Genomic DNA, 23,552 nt, shown 5'->3' with positions numbered 1-23,552 from the left:
AGACCCAAAGTGCTTGGACCCACAATACTTCTATTGGTGGCAAGGGGAAAAATAGGTATAAAAATGAGAATTCCTGGATGCCAAGATCTTAGTTTGGGGCAAGCAATCTTTGGTGAGAGAATCACAACATAAGCAACAAAGTAAAGCATGGAAATATAGGTAGTTAGTCCTTTAAAATATGCCATTGTGAGTTCCAAAACTTCCCTCTTGCCTTAGCATAAAAAAATATATATCACACATTTGGTAAGTTTAAAATGGTTTACTTACGAACTCCCCAAAGGTCAGATTTATGTGCTTTTCCATACAGCATTCATAAAAAGTTGCACAGGCAGTAAAACATGGCCTAGTTACAATGGTGAAAGTTCCTAAATTATTGATATAGGAACACCTCAATGGCTTGTGAAAGCCATGCGGCTAAGCTGGAGCAACCTGTTTAGCCTCTTCACCCACTGAGCTTCTAAGGGAGACTGGAGGGGAACAGTGGCTTGATTACCTAGTCCCTCCCAAGGTGAGCTAAGCCTGGCAGGACAGCTTATTCAATTGTCTTAAGTCCTTCATGCACTAATTAGACTTAAGCAGGTTAGTTATGAGATTGCTTATCCTGCAATTGAAAGGGCCATGTCCTCTCCATATTATTGCCTGCTCATTTAGAATCTCAGTCTCCGAAATCCTTCTCAGTGTCCCACTGCCACTTTCAGAGGTGCCCATTTTGCACAGTTGAATGTGTAGAAAGGTGTCCTCTGTTGTGGTGCCCAGGATGTGAAACTCTCTGCTGCAGATGATCAGTCATGTCCCTCCCTGTTTATGTTTTGATGACAGCTAAAGACGCCTCTGTTCTGACAAGTCTTTCAGCCAGGTGAGTCTTCTTTGAATTTATAGCTCCTGCTTTCCCAATTTTCTTTGCTGCTCCCTTTGTGTGGGTTAAGTTTTGAGTGGAATTTTGATATTTGTGGCCTTGGGCACTGCAATTTGAAATAGAAAGGCAGGATAGGAACATATGAATTAGCAAGTTGCAGAAAGCAGCATTGCTCCCGCGGGAAAGAATCTTGGCTTGGAACATCCGAAAGTCAAGGTTAGGTTGCCTCTTTATGCCTTCATTGCATTAGCACATGTCCATGATTGGTCCCTCCATGGATATAACCTGCACAGTTGGCAACCCACTACCATCCCAGCATGACCCAGCTCCACTCTGCACTGTGAATACCTGCACTGTAAACTCTAGGCCAGGGGTCTGCAACCTTTAAGACAAAAAGAGCCACTTGGACCCGTTTCCGAAGAAAAAACAACAACTGGGAGCCGCAAAACCATTGCGACATTTAAAACAAATACCGTATTTTTCGCTCTATAAGACGCAGCAGACCACAAGACGCACCTAGTTTTTGGAGGAGGAAAACAAGAAAAAAAATATTCTGAATCTCAGAAGCCAGAACAGCAAGAGGGATCGCTGCGCAGTGAAAGCAGCAATCCCTCTTGCTGTTCTGGCTTCTGGGATAGCTGCGCAGCCTGCATTCGCTCCATAAGACGCACACACATTTCCCCTTACTTTTTAGAAGGGAAAAAGTGAGTCTTATAGAGCAAAAAATACGGTATATCTCCGGAGCCACGATCTGACAGCGGGCGGGAAGGTGACTAACGCACGCACTGCCCCCATGCGACATCACAGCCAGTACAGCGCCCACCACAGTGAGGAGTGTCGGGGCGCACAATGCGCCTCCTCCCCTCGCTAGTATCCGGCCCGGAGCCGCAGCAAAGATGTAAAAGAGCCACATGCGGTTCCGGAGCTGCGGGTTGCAGACCCCTGTTATAAGGCCTGAGCAACCTGTGTCTGGGCTGTATCACTTCCCCCTTCCAGGTCTCACCTGATTCAGTGCTCTTGCCTACATCGGAAGTCATCCTGCCAGCATGAAGGTTGAGCACGAATGCTTCCCTGATCTCTAGCTTTCTTAGACCAGGGGTCTGCAATCTTTAAGACAAAAAGAGCCACTTGGACCAGTTTCCGAAGGGGGGAAAAAATGGGAGCCGCAAATCTCGTGATTATAAAACTAACTTTTTTGTCACTTTTTAATTATTTTTGTATGACCCCTCAGAATTACTCCTCCTCATAGAAATAAACGTTAAATTAACAAGTTACCTTTTTTTGTGTGTGTGTTCTTCACTCCCCTTCAAAATAGTGACCAGCGTACATGCCCCCTTTCAATGCAGTGACCAGAGTACTTGCCCCTTACAATGTAATAGGCGGGCGGGAAGGTGACGTTGGGACGGTGCGTGACTAATGCACGCACCTCCCCCATGCGACATCACAGCCAGTAAAGCGCCCACCACAGTGGGGAGTGTCAGGGCACACAATGCGCCTCCTCCCCTCGATAGTATCTGCCCCGGAGCCGCGGCAAAGGTGTAAAAGAGCCACATGCGGCTCCGGAGCCGCGGGTTGCTGACCCCTGCTCTAGGCCAAACAAAACAATGCACCCAAATGCATGTCTATTTTTTAGTAGGAAAAGCAGCCTTCGGAGGGGGGAATTTAGAGTGCAACAGCAGTGTAGGGCCCTTAACCCTTTCCTTGCCCACCACAACTTCTCTCCAGCCTCTTCTATCCCCCACCATTGATAGGATTCCACACTTTTGCAGATATGTTTTTAGAACCCCATTGTAGGAGAACAGCTTGGGGGGGGATTGGATTTCAGAATAAAAGCAGCTGACTAAGGTAATATTAACCTCAGCAACCCACACCCACCAACAGGCTACTTCCCCACTTCAAATCACTCCCTTTGCCAAGCAGCTGTTGGGAGTTTCGCTGTACACATTTCTGTATAAAGTGTCGTTTGGCCCGGAATCTGAATAACTGGATGAAACCTCCCCTCAATTATATTACATTACATAAGGCATGCTCCAATTTTCCTCCAGTTGTATTGTTATTTATAGGTGTTGCATTGCATGACAAGGAACTAAGACGGGTCTGCAGAAACTGAGTAGTTAAGACTGCTTTGATTGTCAACTCTTCTTCTTTTTTTGTCAGAAGCTTCGATTGAGCCATTTTGGTGGCTTATCTGGTTAGGAGAATCTGGAACTTCTGATTCCCATGTAGACTCTGTTCTTTGGGTAAATGAAAGACTCCAGCTTATCCAGTCATGCAAACACATACCACCCATATTCTTCACTCCTCCACATACTCTCAGTTGGACCATTAAGGAAGTCATTCTCTGCGGTTTGCCAGGAAAGTGTCAATGGCTTTTGCTTTGGCATGGGCATCATTAAGGGAAATGAGAGAACAAGCACTACCATCCTGATGGTTTGGATCACGTGATTTCACATAAGGTGTTTTTTTTAAAAAAACCTAACCACTACAAATGCAACCACACTGCTTTTGAGGCAATTTAATATTGAATATATCTGAGATCAGGGCTCTTGAAATTTGCCCTGCTCTGCTGAAATTCATCTCTCTTTTGGATTCTAAAATCTGAAATAGTAATTTGGATCTCATTTAAACTATTCTATGTTGGTTGATGTGGGGTAGCAGAACTTGGTATACCAGAACAAGCCACACCACAAGAGATACCTGTGATAAAGAAGAGTTCACTCATTGCTTACTCGGACCAGAGTTGTTGCACCCGGACTTAGCTCCTACGCTTCCTGTAAGCTGTTTTTACGTGTGGCAAAAGAATCAGGGGAGGACATTCTGACATGGCCCCCTTCACGAGCCCAAAACACAGAAATTTGTGGCTTATGGGTTGCCATCTCTAAGTACAAGGACATGGAGTGGCTTTCTGAGACTTTGGGTGGCTTTCAGAACCACAGGATGGGCAAGTAGAAGCTGCTAGAGTGTGGCCACTAATGCTTTGCCAAAAGAGAGGTGTGTGTGGAAAAGAAGCTCATGACTGCACCACCACATGATGAATGCAGCACATATCCAAGCAAAAATCTTACCTGCAAAGCCAACTTGGATAGACTCCACCAACTGATAAACCAGAAACACCCTTTGTGAAGGATATCCTGAGAAGCAAACCACAACACCCAAGGCAAACATGTTGCTTCATGATGCCAAGGAATCCAAAGAACGTAAGTGACCTTTGGTTCAGGTCAAGGATCCATCTAGTCTTCACTAGTGGCCAGCAAGATAACCTCTGGAAAATCTATAGAGAATGTAAGCCTAAGGTTGCTGGTATTCAGAGACAGACTGCCTAGGGACAGGGAGCATTTAGAAATTAAATCTATCCCCCAGAAACCAGCAGCCAAGGCTGATCATACTATATTTTGCTGCCTGAAGGAAAGGAATAGACGGCAACTTCTCCACAACCTGGAAACTAACCAGATTGGCAGCTGAACATTACCTCACCAATGGCAATGGGGCAGAGTCCTCCACAGCACATGAGGGCAGCAGGCCAGCCTTAAGGCATGCAGAGTGACTGCTACAGTGGCACAGTCTAAGAGTTAATGCATATGTGATTTTCTGCACCCTTTCCAGCTCCTACCATACCTCATTTGCGATTGGCTGATTGGTATTGTGCGCCATATTTATGGAACCAAATGAGCTCCATAAAAAGGGAGTTCCAGCCAGGAACCTGGCAAATTATGAAAGTAAAGATTAAAGCACAAAGGTCCATATGGGGAAGAAACACCCTTTGCAGTTTCTTGGCAGGTGATCTGAAGTACTTTTAGTGACAGCTGCCAGATGGAAACTGATGTGCGAGTATGAATTCATGCTGGACATAAGCTTGTTGGAAAGCTCTTGGACTCCTCTCCTGGTGAGGCTAAGGGGGGAAGTTTAGTTTTCAGGCAGGATCGCCTCGTTATTGTTTAGTCGTTTAGTCGTGTCAGACTCTTCGTGACCCCATGGACCAGAGCACGCCAGGCACTCCTGTCTTCCACTACCTCCCGCAGTTTGGTCAGACTCATGTTTGTAGCTTCGAGAACACTGTCCAACTATCTCGTCCTCTGTCATCCCCTTCTCCATGTGCCCTCCATCTTTCCCAGCATCAGGGTCTTTTTCAGGGAGTCTTCTCTTCTCATGAGGTGGCCAAAGTATTGGAGCCTCAGCTTCAGGATCTGTCCTTCCAGTGAGCACTCAGGGCTGATTTCCTTAAGAATGGATACGTTTGATCTTCTTGCAGTCCATGGGACTCTCAAGAGTCTCCTCCAGCACCATAATTCAAAAGCATCAATTCTTCGGCGATCAGCCTTCTTTATGGTCCAGCTCTCACTTCCATACATCACTACTGGGAAAACCATGGCTTTAACCACACGGACCTTTGTTGGTAAGGTGATGTCTCTGCTTTTAATGATCCTGTCTAGGTTTGCCATTGCCTTTCTCCCAAGGAGCAAGCGTCTTTTAATTTCGCGACTGCTGTCACCATCTGCAGTGATCATGGAGCCCAAGAAAGTAAAATCTCTCACTGCCTCCATTTCTTCCCCTTCTATTTGCCAGGAGGTGATGGGGCCAGTGGCCATGATCTTCGTTTTTTTGATGTTGAGCTTCAGACCATATTTTGTGCTCTCCTCTTTCACCCTCATTAAAAGGTTCTTTAATTCCTCCTCACTTTTCTGCCATCAAGGTTGTGTCATCTGCATATCTGAGGTTGTTGATATTTCTGAGGATCTCCTCAGGTTTACCCAAATAAACATTTATGGCCTTGTTATATAAGATAAAACTTCGCATTAGCCCATGGCCATAGCAACAGTAAAACATTACAGTATACAGTGGTACCTCGGGTTAAGTACTTAATTCGTTCCGGAGGTCTGTTCTTAACCTGAAACTGTTCTTAACCTGAAGCACCACTTTAGCTAATGGGGCCTCCTGCTGCCGCTGCGCCACTGGAGCACGATTTCTGTTCTCATGCTAAAGCAAAGTTCTTTACCCAAGGTACTATTTCTGGGTTGGCGGAGTCTGTAACCTGAAGCGTATGTAACCTGAAGCGTATGTAACCTGAGGTACCACTGTATGCAGAAAAGGAAATTTGATATAAGAGCACAATTTAAAGTCCTGAATCAGCCATCAGTTAGTGGCCCTTATTCTGATTTCCCCTGCTATGAACCTAGCAACCTTTGCTGTTATCTGCTCATTTTGATCTGATAGAAGAAAGGACATTGTGGCAGCGGTTGAGCGCCCTGGGATGGTTAGTATGAGTGGAGCGCCTCATTAAGTATTTAAAACACCACCCATACCAGCTACTTATTCATTCCCTTTTTCCTTGCTTCGGATGCACAGCCTACCTCTGAGAGTCTGCCTCCCTAGACGCTTCCTTCCTCAGCCCAGCTCCAATACACCGGTACTTGGCTGGCACAAAGTGTTATGGGAGAAGGCCTGAGGGGGCATAAGCTGCCGACAGAGGAGACTTCTGTCTGCCACGCCTCCCCTTTTGCTGTTAAATTCAGACCCATCACTGCTTGCTTTCTGTATCTGGGTACACACGTGCTTTTACTCTGCATCCAGAGTGTTCCCACCACAATCAGTCTCCATGGGTGTAGCCAGTAGGCAGGGGGGCAGCTGCCCCCCTCCTCCTATCAAGTAAATAAATAAAATTGCTTAACTAAAAGTAGAAATAATCAGAATATTCCAAATTGAAATGCTCCCTGCGGTCACTTGGATGACGATGTGGTGCATTCTAGCAACGCAACTGGCAACCTGACGGGAGCAATAGAGAGAGCTAGACAGAGTGTGAAGACAGGTGGGTGTCCTCCCCCCCCCCCAACATAAATCCTATCTACACCTATGTCAGTCACTATCATCAGCCTGGACAGCTCGCTTAGTTAGAGCATGGTGCTGATAACACCAAGGTTGCACCTTTGATCCACGTATGGGACAGCTGTGTATTCCTGTATTGCTTGGGGGCTGGACCAGATAATCCTCAGGGTCCCTTCCAACTCTACAATTCTATCCTGTTGTTTCTGATGAAAATACTGCTTTTTTTACAAATTTACCCTCCGAAACCAGCTTCAGTCTGTATTGAGGAAAAGAACAACCTTGTCGGCACACAGCCGATGAAACCGAGCCAGATCTGTGTTTACACACCCAGGTTTAATTTGGCCCTAAGGGTGAGGTTTTAATGTACATTGGGCTGGCTGACCTAGCCTGCCGTTCTCCCACAGCACTTTCCAGAGTCTATTTCTGGCTCACACCTACAACCGTTTTTGATATGCTGGCACAGTGCCTCTCAGCATGCGCAGAGTTCCTTTTCCTAAAGGTGAAATACGAGGGTTGTTGTTTTTTAAGGGCCAAAGGGTACCGTGGTGCTGCAGAGTGTAAATAAAATGCTCCCTTGCCTGTCTGGAGGGTAAACAGGCGTGTTTGGGGATCTGGAGCCCTGGATCAGCTTGCTTGCCTACACAAGAGAAGCACAGTGTACTGACTGAGAACAAACGACCTGAAATGTGGCATCAGGCAGTCAAGCGACTCTTCGGAAAAAGCTTAAGCGCTACTCTGGGTGGATGGGATACAGTCATACCTCAGAAGTCAAATGGAATCCGTTCCGGAAGTCCATTCAATTTCCAAAACATTTGGAAACCAAGGTGCGGCTTCCAATGGGCTGCAGGAAACTCCTGCAGCCCATCGGTAGCCATGGAAGCCCCATCAGACATTCGGGTTCCAAATAATGTTTGCAAACCATAACACTCATTTCCGGGTTTGCGGCATTCAGGAGCCAAAACGTTTGAGTCACAAGGCATTTGACTTCCGAGGTACTTACACACACACCACACACCCAATCCACCCTGATACATGGTCCAACAGTCTATGCAGGTCCATTCAGAGCACAAAGTTTTCACAACATAATTGCAGCGGGTTGGAGTAGATGACCCTCAGGGTCCCTTCCAACTCTAGGATTCTATGTTATATATCATTTATTTATTTATTTACTTCATTCATTCATGTAAACAATTTATGTACCGCCAAACTGCAATAGTACCCACACTTTGAAGCCAGAATCCGGGATGCCATCTTCCCAGACAACATCTTCCCTTCCCTTCCCCCCCCTTCCGTGAGAGCATGGCAGCCATGATCTCACATGATTTTGCCTTGTGGTTCCTACCCCCCAAAGCACTTCGGGAGAGCATGGTGCCCCAAAAAGTGCATTTTGGGTCACCGTGCAAGATTGTGGAGGGGACATCACGCGCTCATGATAACCCCCCCCAAAATGTCCCAGTTTTTCCAGGACACTTGCAGAATATGCCCACGTGGTTTACAATGATACAGTACCAAAAAAAATTAAAAACCAGGGGGGGATATTAAATTGCCTGCTGGAATAAAACTCTTCAGTAGGTTCTGGAAGTTAAGTAGAGAAGGAGGCCTGTCTGACTTGAATTGGAAGGGAGTCCCGAAATCTGGGCCCATAATACGAAAAAGAATGGCTTCTGGTGCATCTGAACCATGGAGGACCACTAACAGTGACTCCCCCAAAGACAAGTGTGGGAATGCACACACCTGAGATGGGCAAACAGGTGCTGTAGTCTTGTGTGGAGCCTTGCTTCCAAAGAATCCTCCTCTTTTGCTCCTGGCTATTGGCAAAAGCAGCATCCAAGGAAACATCTCTTGATATCCTGGTGGAAGAGGTGGAAGGGTAGGGCAGAAAGAGCTTGTAATTGTGGCCCCAAAGTTTAAGACAGAATTGCCCATGCCAAGGAGAGCACAAACGTTCATTTCAGCTCCTTTGTATTGCTACTCCAGCTCTATCGAGTATGGGAGTGGCTTGAAGCTGATTCCCACATCAAGGCTGCAATCTCAGCAACCTTGGAGGCCCTTGTTTTGGAAAATGCTTTTCTCCTTTTGGAAGAGGGCCCCAGTAGAAAGGCAAACTCTGTGACTGTCAGAGGTCTCTTTTGCACTTCAGCCAAGTGAGAAGAGAAGGGAGTTACCCTCCAGCTGAAAATACTCCCAGGAAAATAAACATTTTTCCAAGCTCTGCAGCGTATTTTCTCATGCCCTGGTGTCAGGGGCTGTTCTCACCTAGAACGAGCGAGAGGGAAGACATTTGTTTGGTGGCTAGCTTTAAAGAAGATTTAGCACAATAAGTGATTACAGATGGTCTAGTTTTGACTGCCTGCCCGCTGGATAAACCTGATGCTGCGCAAGAGACAATCGTTGCTGGGATTTAGCAGAGATCCAACAAATTAAGCAAGCTTAATTCAGGCTATCTTCAAACAATGCCTCCACCTGTTTTACTGCTGCCTTACCATCTGCTGCTCCCTTTCTACCTGCTGCAAGAGCAGCTTTCCCAAGCATCAGGCTTGACGATGTGTCACATCACATCTTGTCACGAAATACGGCGGCGGCGTAGTCTGAGCTAACCTAGCGAGATCAAAAGTTGAAGTGTGGCCCTCAGTTTGCAGATCTGTGTTTTGCCCTGGGAGAAGCGGCTGCCTTATAATCACTGATTCGCCCAGGATTACAGGAAATAAAGTTATCACGATCTACTAGTAACAAAACGGACATTGTGGTTTTAAGGGAGCTTATCAGTGCATAAGAACTACATTATAAAGATATTCTGGTTAAAAGCGTGGTGCTGATAATGCCAAGGTTGCAGGTTCAATCCCTGTATGGGACAGCTGCATATTCCTGCATTGCAGAGGGTTGAACCAAATGATCCTCAGGGTCCCTTCCAACTCTACAAGTCTATGATTCCATAAATCTGATTTATGTTAGACTACACTGAATGTTTCAGATCCAAAACTGCAGCAGAAGGAGGGTGGGGTGATGGCATTCACCCGGCCGCCCCAAAACCAAGGTGCTGCTGCTTATTGGGAAGGAAAGGGGGGCAAGGGGGCAGGGAGGTTGGTGGCAGCACACTGGCAGCAGCCCTGGACTGGCACCATGCCAACCTTTGCCCTCTCTTTCCCATTAAGCAGTGGCGACTCAGCTATCAGGAGGTCAGGTTAAGTGCCATTGCCCCACTATGCCACCCACTTCTGGCCTAAAGACATTCCTCTAGCAAAATATGCCTTTGTGGTGTAATGGTTAGCGTGTCGGACTAGGACCTGGGAGACCAGGGTTTGAATCCCCACTCAGTCGTGAAGCTCGCTGGGTGACTTTGTGCCAGTCACTGTCTCTCAGCCTAACGTGCCTCTCAGGGTTATTGTGAGGATGAAATGGAGAGGAAGAGAACCATGCACACCGCCTTGAGCTCCTTGGAAGATAAAGGCAGCATATAAATGTAATAAATAATGATCAAACGAAGTGGGAGAGCATTAGGCAGGGATGGGAACCTGTGGCCCTCCAAACGTTTCTGGATCCCAACTCCCATCAACCCCAGTCGACATGGACTGATATAATGTGGATAGTATTTTTGTTGGGATTATTGTTTCTCCAGTTTTTGCAGCTGTGATATTATGGCGGTGGATTCGGGGAGCCCTGAAACAGGAAATCAATAGTCTCGCTAGCATCACTCTGGCCAGTGATGGCAAACTTGCCAGGATGGGCAGTGATCAGGGATGATAGGAGCTGTAGTCCCTCGGAGTTCCCTACCCTTGTTCCAAGGCCGCAGAAATATGCATAGAATTAAAAATACTCAAAACAGAGAGAAATGCTAGAACTGATTAGAATGTCTTGATGGTACAGCTTGTTCAACAGCAGAACAGGCTGCCTTATCAGAAGGGGTAGACTCTCCTTTGCTAGAGGTTTTATTATGAGGTAATTGGTTTCCTACACTGACAGCGAACTGGACTAAACGATCTTTGACCTTAAGTACCCATAACCTTCATGTAAAGTTCTGGCACAGGATGAACTGCTTTCTTCCGACCAGCAGCCCAGTGATACTAAGAAGACAGCTGAATTTGGTAACCAGTAATTTCAGGAGTTCCGATATCTGCACATCTCACTGACGCAGAAACCAGACATGCTGCTTTATCTCCGCCGCTTGAGAAAACCCCTTCCACTTCCTCATCATACTTCCTGTCCAAATGCCCCAAATGCGGTCAAAAGATCTCACTCTAGATTTTGCCATTGGGACTTTGAAGAAAGTTTGCGGGTAGTGTATCCTCCCTCTTAATAATTATTCCTTTATTCTTATTTATTCCATAATCTTTTTTTTAATGCTTTCTTGTTCTTTGCCTTGTAATATTTGCATGAAAGGTTGTATAGAAATAGCTTGAATAAAGAATGGCAAGAGTCTTTTTCTTTAAAGTTTCATTCCAGTCAAACAGAACAATCACTCTCCCCTTGGTTTGTGTACTCCAAACACCCACCCCTGCAACTCTCAGCATTTCATGGCTGTTTAGAATGATCAGTCCTCGCAGAGCTGGTTTGGAGATACTCCTCCAGAGTGGTTTTTTAAATGGACTTCTGCAAACTTCCACTCCCCCTTGCCTTCAGCAGATGGCCTCATATTTTCAACTCCTTTGAAATCTCTTTTTTTTTTTTAAGTTGACAAATATTTCAATGACTAAAAGTATTTGAGCACAGCTAAAGCATAGCAGAAGACGCAAAACTGACTGACCCAGTACTCTTATCAACCCTGCTTTGTACCTCTGTAATCTGCATTCTAGCTATAGAAGGAAGTTGGTTTCCCTCCTATAACTCCTCTGTGCTAATGTTCTTTGTCGTGGCCAAGGGGAGGAAATGCTGACTCATGGAGGTGAGCATATCAAGAACTTTGCATCTCCTTTAACATGTAGGTAAGGAATGTCAATGTCACTGGACAACCAGGGCTAAATCTGCAAGTAAAGGAGGGTTGCCCATAAATTGCATCATTCGTTTGAGTTTTGATTAGTTATCAAGTTCCCACAGAAAAGGGTTTGTTGCAGTGTTGCACAGGTCAGTGGGTGGTATAAAACAAATCATTTAAAGAAAAATAGGTAGTAAACCTAATCATTCTTCCCTTCCCAGTGCCAGCCCTACCATTAGACAACGTGAGACAAGGGCAGATGCTGGACAGCAGCAGCAGATGCTGGCTGTCCCTCCTAAAAGCCCTAACTATTCCCGTCTGAATATACTAGATGACCTGCTCTGCTTCCCCTACTCTGCAAACTAGACTCCTGCCTCAGGTGCGCTGAAGGATGCAATCCCATCATCATTGCATTGCAGGGGATTGGACTAGACAAGACACCCCCCGCCTCAGCCTCAGCTGATGTGAAAAGCAGAGCAATACATTTGGTACCACCTTGGCTGCAGGAGTTGGTGGAAGGAGGTATACAAGGCACCGTCCAACTGTCTTAGAGACTCCACCCCAGATTTGTGTAGCCTTTTCTTCTCCCAAAGATATCCCACAAGGCTTAGGATCAGAGTTTTCTTTCTCCTAGATAGGCTACTTTCCCAGGTTGACAAACCTCATCTGCCCCTCACTTCCCTCTACAGCATGTGCGGAAACCACCTAACTCACTGAGGGTTTGAGACCTATCAGCTACCCTCATGTGGTTTAGCTGGCCAGTAAAAGCCATTTCCCAGCCGCTATTGCATACCTGACAGCTTCTAGGAGCCGAGTGCAGGGTGGGGACCAAAGATGGACAAACTACCCCAGAAGGAACATGACATGTTCCCTCACGAGAAGTACTACCCCTCTCCTAACACCCCATACACCCCAAAGTTGAAAGTAGAACTTATATAAAAATAATTCCCTTTGTACACAAACCCTAGGATATCTAAAAACCTGTCTTACATATAGTTTTGACCCTCGCCCCCCAGAAAAGGTATTGAACAAAATGCACCCCTTTGTATTGTTTGCTAACAATCTTATGTGCTTCTCTCGGGCAGAAAATAGGATACCCATTTATATACCTAATCCTTTTTTCCAGGACCCGGCTTCTCAAAGCAACCCTTGTGACATTAATAGCTTGAGGGCTCAACCCTTCCTGTTTCGACAGAGGTACAAAGTTTCTCACCATATCTTCTGCCTCAGCTCTTACGTCAATAATTTACTGGAAAAAGAAGGGAGTGAGAAAATCAAGATGTTGACTGCGTTTTCAAAAGGAAGGGAATGGGCTATGTGGCCCATTCCCTAATGCTGAGATGTGGGCGCTTGTCTACGCATGCCGAGTTGGGGAAATTCAACAAAAGAGGTATGGCTGGCCCAAGGCATTTTGTTATCTGAGACGAAACAACAAATAGTGCCCCCGCCAACCATGTCAAGGTGGATAGTTAAGAACATAAGAAGAATTGGCTGAATCAGGCCTGTTCACCTGCGGTCTGCTCACTTGCAATTCCGAGCAGCTTGTATTCAAAGTCATACTGCCTGTGATAGTGCTGGTGGAACATATTGGTCAACAGCCGTTGATATCTAAAGCAGCCACATAACATATTTTCCAAGTGCCCTGGAAAAAACAGGCCATCCTGTTTTTTCTTGCAAGATCTCGACAGCCATTTTGGGTGCCATGATCTTGCTGAAAAACGTTTTTGGGTGCCATGTAAGATCTTGCACCCCACAAACGTGTGTTTTGGGGGGGCAAGGGTGAGGCACGGGAAGTGCGTCCCGGAAGACACGCATCTCAGTTTTGCATTGGAAGGTATGAAGCCAAGGCTGGCCCAGTTATCTTGTCACTTGAAGCAGAAAATCCCATAAATGTCTCCCATGGAGAGCAAAAATAATAAGTTAAATACCTAAGAATGTGCAGCCCTTTCGTGACACCACCTTACTCCCTAAACCTGCTCCTGAAAAGAGGGCTGTCTCCTCACCTGCTTGTTTCTTCCTGGAATGGCAAGGAATATGCACCTTTGCAATTGTTCTTCCAGGCCCCAGTGAGTTATTGGGGCACCCTTTGTGAATGCAGAGTCCGCACCTATAAAGACAAACCCAAGGATTATTTGTATGTATGAAGCTCACTAGCACACTTTTCAAAACCTTGCTCCGTTTGGCTGTGCTATTCAGCAGACTGCAGATCTTCTTTACAAATGGAAAGGAGCCAAGATAGAGCCCTTCTGCACCAGAAGGTCTGCGGCCTCTTAGCAGATCCCATTTGTGGGGAGCAGCTGCACCCGGACGTACAAAGCAGTGGGCTAGAAACCTCCTGGCTACAGGATGTGGATAAAGGCTCCAGCTTGCCATTTGCAAGCAGATCCACTTGCAGAGAGCATTGTTTGATGGGCTGGAGAAGATGGTTTCATAGTGTTGTTGTTGTTTAAATTTCCATACTGCCCTTCATTCTACCAATAGGAATAGCCCAGAAGCCTGCACCCTAATTTGGGACACTACCGGATTGAGGAGTGTTCCACAACAACTTTTTGTGGGTCACATCGCGCAGGATGCCGGTTAAGACAAATTGAATCGTGACCCTCTATATAAGCATGCACTGAAAAGTTGGTTAAAATATCTCTCACTACCACAAAGATAAAAACACAAAAACGGCAGATATATCGCTTCCAAACTCCAGCAGAGCTAGGCTGCAGAACTGAAACCAGTTTTTAAAAAGCATGCAGAAATGTCTCCATTATTCCCCTCTTCCAATTTATTCCACCTCCCTTCCTCTACTTGCAAAGAAAATTCACACACACCATGTAACCATACTTCCTTATTACTCCTTAAAAATCTGCATTGCAATCACCTTTCCTTTGTGCTCTGTCTCTCATCCATTAAGCCTTGTAATGCTAATGCACATTTAACAGTACACAGTATACACAGTGCAATCCTACACATTTCTACTTCAACACAAATCTCACTGAGTTCTATGGGACTTGCTCCCAAGTCAGGCTATAGGATCAGCTATATCCACCTGCTTCCTTCTTCTATGGTTCTCAAAATCTGTCCTTTGCTCTAAACGCACACGTGCCCTATTTTTATTTTTATTTTTTATTTTGTTCCCTCTCTCCATTCATCTTGGGGTAATTAGAAGAGGCAGAACTTTATCCTGCAAATGCAGTTATGGGTCTGGAAAACAGAAATGAGATGCCAGATGGAGGGCAGAAAGGAAGCAGACGGCTTTGGTTAGAACAGATTTCCTAACATGGAATGCATCAGTGAATCGTGGGAACCTTCCAACAGCAGGTGAAAGCATAGCAGCACCATTAAAAAAAAAAAAAAGGTTTTCTCATTCCAGTCAATGATGTGGTAAAAACGGATGTTTCACATTTCTGTTCCAAACCAAATCAAAGCTGAACACACTTACTAAGGCATATGCCTTGCTGAACTGCACAGGGTTGACTTCTGAGTAAACATGCACAGAATTGCATTGTCTGGTTGCAATCCTGTGCACTTACTTTGGAGAAAGCCTTATTCAATAATTACTTCTCAATAGGCATATATTGAATTGGGCTACACACACACACACACACACACACACACACAGAGAGAGAGAGAGGATTGAGTGTCTACTAGTTTGAAACCAACCAAGATAGCATTGTAGTTTCTCCATACTTACATAGGGGTGGGGAACCTTTTTTAAAGAATTCCTCCCACCCCTTTTATTTTCACTGCTTAGTGGCTCCTTACCTTCCTCAAGCTAGCCAAAGGGCCCTCTGGTAGTTTTCAGCTGTTTTCTCTCAACTGGGTCTTGTGCAAACACTCCAAAACACTTAACACTTTCCAGTGTACTAATGAAAGGCTGGATAAGAAATTATACACACACACACACACACACACACACACACATATATATATATATATATATATATATATATATATATATATATATATGAATGAGAATGATTAGGCTGCATATATAGAATAATATATCATTTGTGTGGGTTTTTAATCTCTATAGTGTGAAAGTGTGAGCTTATGTATCTGTGGTGCTGATTTTTAATATAGGACACCAGGCGGAAATTAATATTTGGGAAGTGGGTACTGTGGCCTTGAAGAGGAAATAAAAAACTAGTATGGAATAGAAAGCAACCAGATTTGGGGGGGGGGGCCGAAAAGAAAAGAAAAAGAGTTTTGAGACTGGCTCCTGGATCTTCTGACTAGAGGCATATTAAAGTCATTACATCCTTTATGTTTATATGCTTTCATTTGGAAGTTATCTTTTCTTACTTGGTTGCATTTGCAAAGGAGGAAGGAGCACATGCAGCATCGAGCCTGCCTTGCTCCCCTGTCACCAGTCTTGGAGATTTGCAGAAAGGCACACTATAGTGATCAGGGCAGTGCACACTGCACATGCTCAGAGGCACCTTTTTATCACTTCATGAATGCCGAAGCTTAGCCCTGACATTCAGAACCGGATCCAAGAAATAAAACTTGGCACAAACAACACTCTATGTGGCTCGCCCCGCTCCCCAGTAACTATAGTCCAACTGCTCCAACCGGACATGACATTTCAGCACATTTGAGTTGTTCTTGCCATGAATAGTCTGGCTCTCTGTCAGGCCTCCTAATGACCACTTTAATACAGTGGTGTGGTTGCCACTTAAAAGGGAATTGTGTAAATGTAATAAAACAATTGGAGTGAACCAGGTAGTTGTGACTTGTGACACTCTTTTTTTAAGAAAAATGGGGGGGGGGTTCAATTGGTGTGGCTGAAACTGTCACAACCGCGTGAGGAGCTAATTCACACAAACAATGTTCAACATGGAACCATCTCCTCAGATACAGCTCCTTTTTGAAACGAACCGGGCCTAACAGCCACCTCAGACCTCAAGGCCTCCATGAGGGATTTACTAACAAGAACAAAAGTCACATTAGCTTGTTCTCAACATGGAAGCTTTAATGTTTGAAATGTGTTTTACTCTTGGTTTCACCTAGTCACATGGAAATGCTCTGTGCCTGCGTTAGGCACCTCATGGAATGGGTGCCTTCAAAAAACAATCACCTGTGACCTCCATGTGAGGTGATTAGATTCTGGCCAACAACAGTAATATCATTAGGAAGAAAATAGGAAGCAGAGAACTCCTCCCCTTTATAGGCCTTTCAATTGCAGAGGAGGGCTCTTCAATGCTTCACTTGATTGTCAATCAGACCAGAAGCTTCCTCATTGGCCTGAATGTGAAAGGGATGGGACAGGAGAATTCTTTTACACCAAGCCAACTTGCATATTTTGCCCGGAGATGACAGGTTTAAAAATGCCATTAATGTGCAAAATTATCAGTTGAAACCACGTGCATTTATGCATACAGATCCACACCAACCCCAGTGAACAGTTAACAGTGTGAAGTGTGAAGAATGTAAATTAGGGAAGGGAAAGAAGAATGACTATTTTAGTCTTGTTTGGTTCTTACTCTCCACTTCTCCTGCACTGAATGATTGAATAAAACATATTTTTCACATAGTTTGTGTAAAAACAAACAAAAACAACAACAATTGCTTGGCATTACTAAAGAACTGTTGGGTTTTTGTTCTGCTTCAGAGTGCTTGCTGGGGAGAATAAGGGAACATGCTTTTGCCTTACCAGTCTTTTGAAGATATGCTGACAGATCTTCAATAGCTGCTCTCATGCCGCCCACCCACCCCCCCGACCCCACTGTATAGAACTATATAATATTCTGTTTAGTGGTTAGAGCATTGGACTAGTACCTGGGAGGCCAGAGTTCAAAATCCCGCTCAGTCATGAAACTTGTTGGGTGACCTTGCACCGGTCACAGTCTGTCAACCAGACTTACCCCACAGGGTTGCTGTGAGGGTAGAATGTGGAGGGAGAGAACCTTGAGTTCCTTGCAGGAAATATGGGGTAGAAATGCAACAAATAAAGAAAAATGTGATTTGTACAATCAGGATTGGTTCATGCATGCATGAAGGTGTTCACAACCCTTTCCATGTGGCAAAATTGGGGGGGGGTCTAGGGGCTGCACTGGTGCCTCACTGCTGGGTTGCCCCTCCGCTGCCTACACATTCAAGCAGTGTGGGAAAAGGCTCTCCCTAGATACTGGTGTGTGCAGGTAAAGCTCCTCCACCCAGAGTTGGACTCTGGCCCAATCTGGCCCCTCGCTGCTTGCAGCTCCACCCACATATACCAGTATCCAGGGGAGAGCCCTTTTACACACATTGCTAACAGCAAAGGTGTGGGGAGGTGGGGCAAGAGGAATTCTGCCAAGTGGGGCTGGCCGACAGGGCCCTGCAACCTCTCTCACTGACTGAAGTGGTGCATGTTGTTCATGCTCCCTTTTATCAGGCAGCTGAAAAAGCTAAAGGGATAGACTGAACTGCATTGGGTTGTCCCCAACATAGGGGTTATCCACACTCACCTTTTCTCTGGTCTTTTCAGGCATCATGGGAGCCAACTCCTAGGGGCTGAGGTCCAAATAAAATATCTGAGGGGTGCCCTCCCAAAGTTGATGGGCATTGCCATTTAAATGATGTGTATGTGCCACATTTTGTGATTATGCAGGATGGGGTTGAACTCCCCTGCCCCCCAATATTTTATTCAAGTTGGCACCCTTGTCAGGCATGGTCCATCGGAGCAAGAAAGCTTGGGGAGGTTGGGGTGGGGAAGTGCAGACATCATCCTGGAAACAGCAGTACAAAAGTTAAGTGTGGAGAAGCCCTCAGAGCAGACCAATGCCCTTTAGTCTCTGGAAGGTGTGGTTGAAGTGCTTTATCTTTGATGGCTCACTCTTCACACATGCAATACCTCACTTGAGGCAGCTGTCATCGAGTGATAGTGCAAAGGCCTCAGCTGACCCGAGACAAAGCTGAGGCAGGAGGAGGCCGCCCTGCCTCTTCCAAAGCTTGGTTACCTCAATGTCACTTGCCTCACACACACTTGGAAAACTGCAGCATAAGCACAATTCTCCATCGGCTAAAGTGGTTTGCTTCCCTGACATTCACCTCTACAGTAGGTAGGCGGACTGGAGTGTAAGTGGGTGTCTGGGTAACCCTGGGCGTTTTGCTCAGCTCCCAACACCCCGGAGCTGGGAGAGGCGGGAGCAGGAGCCCAACACCACCTGAGGGCAAGTTCCCCATCCCGGATCTTCAGCAAGCAGCCAGCTCCTCCCCATTTAAATCAAGCTGCATCTTGCGACCCAAAGGTCACACAGATCACAGCCCGCTTAAGAAACAAGAGCCCGAAACTCTAATACCCGCAACCTGTCTAATTAAACGCGCTCATAAAATTCTGCCGTGCGTGCCATCCTAACCACCCACAGTGTCCTTAGGAGCTGGAAAACAGCAGCAGCAAGCGGGGGAACAGGACTCATCCCGAGGTGGCGATTCCCATATCTACACGAGCACCAGGCTCCGATCGAGTTAAAACAGCCGCTGCTGCGAGCCCGCTCCCTCCTGACTTTTGCAACTTTGCTTACTAACAACTATTTATTGTCAGGGGTGATCTGCAGAGCATTAAGCCCACAAACAGAAGCTCGCGCGCAATCCCCCCTCCCCTTTCTCAAAACAAAGAGAGAGAGGCAGCGAGGGGAGGGGGGGGGGCGGAATATGCAACCAGCAAAGAAAAAACAGCTGAGGCGGGAGAGCAACCAGGCACCCGCAGCAAACTCCGCCCCCCAAAACTTCTCCCTCTGCCAATCAGCGCCGGGCGAGGGCAGGGAAAGTTACTGACCCAGCTTTCCCAGCCTGGATCTCTCTCTCTCTCTTTTACCCCCCCCCCAGGGTGGCCCCAAGTCGAACGCCCCGGCTCATTTGCATGCCCCAATGGGGTGGCCGTATGCAAACGAGCCGGGAGACGGTTGGCTGGGGGTTGGCAGGATAACTCCGGCCCGGGGAGCCCTTTGTCCCTCAGAGCGGCAGCGCCGTGTGGGGAGAGGGAGGAGCGGGGAGGTAAGTGCGCGAAGGGATCGGCCTGAGCAGCGGGGCTGCAAGTGCCCGGGTGGGCGAGGAAGGCGAAGGGCAGGAGCGAAGCAGCACCGCCGCCGCCGCCCTGAGGATTTGACTTACTGGAGGGACACTTACCGCGGATTCCCCTGAGGGCAGCCGGAGGAGCCGAGAAGCAAGGCAGAGGGCGCAGGGCGAGGAGGAGGATTGAAGGCTGCCTCTCCCGTTCCCCCCGTTGGATTGGTTTCTTTGCAGGGATCTGCAGCTGCAATATGACTCTGGAGGAGCTCGCTGGGGAGCACCAGACTTTCGGAAGGTACGCGATGGCAGCAGCTGCAGCTCGGCTTTGCGATGCGTGGCGGTGTGGAGGGACGGGAGTTTGCCTGCTGCAGATTTCGTGAAGCTCTCCAGATCCAGGCAGCGCAGGGTCGCCCAGCTCGCCGCCGCGACCGCAGTCGCCTCACAACTGGGACCGGTGGGGGGAGGGAGAAAAAAATGCTTTGGTGCAAAAAAATAAAATTGCCTGGAGGGGATCTGCGGAAGAAAGTAGATCCGCGCGTAAGGAAGAAAACCGGGAGTCGATTGCAGAGTGTGCGTGTGTCAGAGAGAGAGAGGCGTGGCGGGTTGTAGCTTTCCCCCTTCTTTTCTTTTTCCTGACAGGATAAGCAAGCGCACCTTTAACTCCAAATAACCTGCGCTTGGAAGCGATTTTCCTGTGGGAGAACTTGGCTCCCGCTTATTTCTGAACAGATCCCATTCAGGAGAGTTTCCAGCTCAGCTTCCCCTCAGTTTTGCAGGGAATGTGGGCTGGGGGGGGGGCGCTACTTAAGGCAAGGTGATCCATTCCCCCCCACACACACACTTTTGGATTTGTTTGGTGTGTTTTATTTAAATAAAAACGCTAATTAGAGCCTCTCGCTGCTTCCCCACCCCCCTTTTATTTTTTCTTCGAATGCCATCAGCATGGAGAAGGTAGGGGATGCCCTGGAGGAAGTCCTGAGCAAAGCCCTGACTCAGAGAAGCATCACCATCGGAGTGTATGAGGCTGCCAAGCTGCTCAACGTGTAAGTGAGAAACTGGCTTTCTGGTGCCCTTTTGTATTGATGAGTAACAAGAAACAGGTCCTCCCACCTCTCTTCGGGCAGCTGTGCCTGAGGACTTTTCTGAGGAAACACTAGGTCAGTCAAGAGGCAAACTTGCACTGTGCAGATAGGAAAACTTCCAGGCAGCTGTGTGGACATTGAATGCTTGATCACCCATCATGCATAACTGCACCCACTTAGGCACAGTTTTTCTTCTGTGGGGCAGATTTCAGAAAAAAAACCTCTCTCCCTTTTACCCACAATGCCAGAGTTCCAAGCACCCAGTTGACAGTTGACACAATGGGAACTGCTGAACAGCGGTTTTGAAAATGTGCCCGTCCCCTTTAGTTTGGTGCTGAAATGTAATCGGGTCCCTCTCCCCCTTTGTGTGTGTGGGGGGGGGAGAGAAAGTGCAACAAAAACCCTCCCCCTTGCTCCACAGGCCTTAGTTGTAGATACATAGCCTTTGAAAATTCAGTTCTAAAAATCCAGGGTGTGAAAGGTCAACCACATCGGGTAATAGTCAGTGAATTTTGACTCGAAATAGATATAATAATCATGTTCATTGATTTCAGTGGTGAGTGAAATTTAGCTGAATATAGTCCATACAAAATGACATAATAGGACTGCCTGTCTCCCCCCCCCCCCCGTGTATAGTATATACAGTCGCGTTACCATGTGTTCATATGCCCTGTGACTTTGGTTCCTGTTTTGTCTCCCTTATGTCATTGAAAAATGCATCATTGTTTGTTGGGGCTGTGACTAACTTAGCTGGCATTGTTTTATCCCTCCAGGGATCCAGATAATGTGGTGCTTTGTCTGCTGGCAGCCGATGAGGAAGACAACCAGGATGTTGCGCTACAAATTCACTTCACCCTGATCCAAGCTTTCTGTTGCGAGAATGACATTAACATACTCCGAGTGAGCAACCCAAGCCGGCTTGCGGAGCTGCTGCTCTTGGGAGCGAGTGGAGGAGGCGAGCAGCCTGCAGACCTGCACTGTGTGCTTGTGACAGTAAGTGCTGTTTCATTAACATGTTGGGCATAGAGGGCAGCCAGCATGACCTCACTGTTGCTTCAGAGTCTCCTTCTGGACTGTACAGCATTTCTTTGAAAGAAGCTGAATTGCAAATTGTAAAAATCTGTCTAAATACTCTAATCTCACTCTGGCTTAAAACAAAAACTGTAGTGGTTTCTTGAGTGTCCTTGCACTGGTGCACCTCTGCCTCTGTGGTTTGAAGGAAAGATCAGCATGACCTCCTTCACTAACCTTTTCCCCTGCACAAATCATACCACGCTTCCTACTTTGCTCATAGGGATTTTCGAGGCAAAGACATGTTCAAGCATGTTTCATCCTGCTGTCAGCAGGAGAAAACAACCCCATGAGTCACTTTCTACAGTAACTCCCTGTCTATATTTGTCTTTCCTTATTACTAATTGGCTCAGAGGTCATTATTAGAAAACTCAGTTGAACTGTGATGAAAATACTCCGTCACTGTTACTCAATTCACCCAATTGAATGGGAATTGTGGACTTGTTAACCATAGCACATGAACATTGGTTTGTTTTTGAAAAATGATGTTTCTTTTACTGGTTTTAAAGAAAATAATTAATTCCAAAATACCCTGTTGAATGTGCTACAAACTCAAAATTTACGCAGATCATTTATATTCAGTCTCTTTTACTGTTAGCAGTATCATTTAATTTTATTTCATGCTGACAATGATCCTTTTCCCTTTTCTCCCCCTTTCAGAATCCACATGCCTCTCAATGGAAGGATCCAGCCTTAAGTCAGCTGATTTGCTTTTGCCGGGAAAGCCGCTACATGGACCAGTGGGTTCCAGTGATTAACCTTCCCGAACGATGACAGCATATGGATGAAGCTGAATTGAACAGAAAAATTGCACTGAAGTTTCAAAATACTTTAGTAGCTTGCTCAGGAAGCAATTTCCCAGCCTGACACAAGGATTACAGTAACTGATGTCAAGTTGAGGTTGAACTACATGTTGTGAGAAACGGAGAGACATTTGACTTTGCTGTTGGAAGATGATGGACCCGAAGCAGAGCTATGTTGGGGGAGCAATAGGAAGTCCTTGTGGAGGAAGTCTGAGTTCTGCAAGAAGGTTGCAAAAACAGTGTGCCGATTTCCTTTCAGAACACACCAAATGTGCTTTGTTGGAGTTGTAGAAGAGCAACTTTTAGTTTCCGTTTTTAAATACCTTTCACTTGTAAGAGCTAAAAGGGTTAATTATTCTTAAATCTTTTGTTCCAACATGCTTGATTTCTTAAGTTTTTATTCTAAGAAATATTAACTTATTTTATGATACCGATGAAAGATTTATTTATGCTTGGGATTTTCAAGAGCAATCCTGCTTGCACCCCTTGTATTAAAAATGTTTGAACTGCTATATTTTAATAAATTGTTTGAAACTGGACTGTGTTCGCTGAAATAAAATTTTCAAAGCTATGGCAAATCAGTGTTTTTGCTTTTGTAAGAGAGCAGAAGGAGTTGGTTTTGGCAAAGCAGTTCTTGGAAAGCTGATAACTGCAAATGCCAGGATCATGCTGATCTAGGACCATGCCTCTAGGACATTGCACACAGAGCGCAGGGTGTACAAAACTTGGCTGGAAAGGTCCTAGATGTTCATTATCATGAACTGGATGGCCACTCCTGCACAAAAGATGAACAGTTCACAAACAAAATGAAAGAATTTGTGTGGACATTGGGGGAAGAAGTTGTTGCTACCTGCCTCCCAGGAAGTAGCTAAATGGTCCCTCTTGACACTCTTCAACTGTATAGTCAGAGCAAATGGATTATTTTAAGGAAATGTATTTTCCCAGATAACAAATCTTTACACAGCGTATCTGGAAAAAATAAAAATGTGGCATCACTGGAATGCTGGGGAAACATACGTTGTGTGCAATAA

The 23,552-nt window shown here is 46.1% G+C and overlaps 1 protein-coding gene and 1 long non-coding RNA gene across 3 annotated transcripts in view; one reads left to right on the top strand and one right to left on the bottom strand.

Annotated features, from left to right (window-relative positions):
• Positions 1–15,420, bottom strand: part of LOC309534861 — a 37,283-nt gene extending 21,863 nt beyond the window's left edge. For both annotated transcript variants that reach the window (XR_014220899.1, XR_014220900.1), the window contains exons 1-2: positions 15,339–15,420; positions 13,589–13,692 (exon numbers count right to left, since the gene is read on the bottom strand). This is a non-coding gene — a long non-coding RNA (uncharacterized lncRNA). The remainder of the gene's footprint in view (positions 1–13,588; positions 13,693–15,338) is intronic.
• Positions 15,421–19,452: 4,032 nt separating this feature from the next.
• On the top strand, positions 19,453–23,099 carry GADD45A (growth arrest and DNA damage inducible alpha). The gene is made up of 4 exons (XM_082227326.1): positions 19,453–19,860; positions 20,507–20,608; positions 21,421–21,640; positions 22,379–23,099. Exons 1-4 carry the CDS (start codon positions 19,817–19,819, stop codon positions 22,490–22,492), a joined length of 480 nt encoding a protein of 159 aa, XP_082083452.1. The 5' UTR covers positions 19,453–19,816; the 3' UTR covers positions 22,493–23,099.
• Positions 23,100–23,552: the final 453 nt, after the last annotated feature.

Source organism: Podarcis vaucheri, assembly GCF_965113315.1.
Source record: "Podarcis vaucheri genome assembly, chromosome: 6".
Classification (NCBI taxonomy): domain Eukaryota; kingdom Metazoa; phylum Chordata; class Lepidosauria; order Squamata; family Lacertidae; genus Podarcis; species Podarcis vaucheri.
Note: the sequence above shows the minus strand (reverse complement) of the source record. Positions and strands in the feature narration are given on the sequence as shown.

What these genes read in the sequence shown, in the direction of transcription:
- GADD45A (XM_082227326.1), top strand. Translation starts at nt 19,817, where the DNA reads ATGACTCTGGAGGAGCTCGCTGGGGAGCACCAGACTTTCGGAAG. An exon ending in GAGCACCAGACTTTCGGAAG is followed by an intron (nt 19,861 to 20,506) that starts GTACGCGATGGC and finishes GAATGCCATCAG; the next exon opens with CATGGAGAAGGTAGGGGATG. An exon ending in TGCACTGTGTGCTTGTGACA is followed by an intron (nt 21,641 to 22,378) that starts GTAAGTGCTGTT and finishes TCCCCCTTTCAG; the next exon opens with AATCCACATGCCTCTCAATG.